The following is a 1,966-nucleotide window of genomic DNA, read 5'->3' on the forward strand; positions in this document are numbered from 1 at the left end:
GTTTTTTTTTTTTTTACAATTACATATAAGGGAAGTAACTTTTCATGTCCTAAGATAACCTTTCATTAATTATGAATTTACATAACTTCCAAGGAACGGGTACTTCAGCTAGTAAATAAATAATGTGTCAAACTAATAAACTTATATGCTTGTATCTGCATATCACAGTTTCGTTTATTCACCAACACTATTGAACAAACTTTGTGATCTCTATGGTTACCTTATTCGGCTAGAAATATTTCGAATTTACCTAGCGGTCAAAAACAGATTTATTTGTAAAAGAAGGTTTAAAAAACTCAACGTTTATTTCAACTATTCATTAAGAGATAGTTTGTTTGTTTGTTATGGATTTCGCGCAAAGCTACACGAAGGCTATCTGCGCTAGCCGTCCCTAATTTAGCAGTGTAAGACTAGAGGGAAGGGGGCTAGTCATCACCACCCACCGCCAACTCTTGGACTATACTTTTTTACCAACGACTAGTGGGATTGACCGTCACATTATAACGCCCCCACGGCTGAAAGGGCGAGCATGTTTGGTGTGACGGGGATTCGAACCAGCGACCCGCAGATTCAGAGTCGAGCGCCCTAAGCACCTGGCCATGCCGGGCCTATTAAGAGATAGAGAGACGTTAATCTTGCTCTAGCTGTCACGTGATCTTATTTGTAGCTGAAGCCTTATTATTATTTTAAATTATCTACACTAGTTGAGTAACACTCACGAACCATTCTAACTGTCACATTTTTGAACACTTATAATTGTTTACCAGGTTATAAATATTTTAACCCTTTTACCTAAGCATATTTTTACATATGTTTCACTCTTAGATCATAAATTAATTCCAGTAATATATATTTTTTACCTTTCCAGAGGCCTTTGACTCCCTCCTGTTGTCCAATCAGCCGATAGGCCTGTATTGTTCCTGTGTATCTTTTAGGGGTGCCCGTAACCTGGGCCTGCATCCTCACCTTCACCACATCCGTTGGTTGAGCACACATGACAGCCATTCCTCCTGTGGTAATCCCAGCGAGAATACGGACAGTGACACCAGGGGAGGAAGACTGTTTATTTGAACCTGAGGAATTTAAAATCTCTCCATTAATAAAGCCAGCAATAGTTTCTGGTAATATAAATGTTTTTGCTATAGCCAATATCCAAACAATATATATATATCTCAGTCACCAGTCAACACTATATTCAATTTAAATAACCTAAAAATAAGAGCTGTAAAAATTATCAAAAATAAATTTTTATATCGTGGCAGAGTTTCAGTTGCCACGGGAAAGGAGCTTTCCCCAACTGGGCATGGACATGTGTATCTCCCCCTTCGCGTTAGTGAGTTTATTTATTTCACGTGAAGGATTGCTGTAGTTTGTTAGGAGAAGGTTAGAGTTGTGGTTAATTTAAAGGCGAGAGCGATTTTTGGTTGTGTTCTGCAGTATGTAGCATAACAGAGGAGGCAGAGTTGATGCGGCGAACGTAGTCCCGGTCATCGATTGAAAGAAGCAAGGCGACAACGTTCGAACAAACCATCCTGAAGGAAACGGTTCCGGTCAGGATCACACTTTTCTTTTAAGTGTGAAATATTTTTTGAGTCTGTCGAAATAAAATGTAAACTATGTTAAACATATTTATGTAAAAGTTTCGTGTCTCGGCTAGAGGTTTCAGAAATATCATAAATACCACATCGTTGTAAATCCGTAGACTTACCCGCTGTCCCACCCTAGGACCAAGTATTCAAGGACTTGCGAGTTAATTACACAGGTCTGCGAATTTAAATTCATAAAAGTTGTTTTGGTTTTAACAACGGATTTCCCATAATTCAGCTACGCAGATTTCGAAAATATACTCATTTTTTCTATGACGTAAGGATTTTTTACAAATCGGGAAGAAAAAAAAACCCTACTTAGATCAAATTATTATTTCGTTTACCACAATAAACATTTTTATTATTATGTTTGTTAACAA

General features: G+C 37.6%; 1 protein-coding gene across 1 annotated transcript in view; it reads right to left on the reverse strand.

The window, feature by feature from the left end:
* The window catches only part of LOC106465712 (mitochondrial uncoupling protein 3-like), a 23,695-nt gene that overhangs the window by 4,024 nt on the left and 17,705 nt on the right, over positions 1-1,966 (reverse strand). Inside the window, exon 4 of the mRNA XM_013925951.2 lies at positions 861-1,073. Coding sequence (XP_013781405.2) covers positions 861-1,073 — 213 coding nt within the window. The remainder of the gene's footprint in view (positions 1-860; positions 1,074-1,966) is intronic.

This window comes from Limulus polyphemus, unplaced genomic scaffold, assembly GCF_000517525.1.
Source record: "Limulus polyphemus unplaced genomic scaffold, Limulus_polyphemus-2.1.2 Scaffold2026, whole genome shotgun sequence".
Lineage (NCBI taxonomy): Eukaryota > Metazoa > Arthropoda > Merostomata > Xiphosura > Limulidae > Limulus > Limulus polyphemus.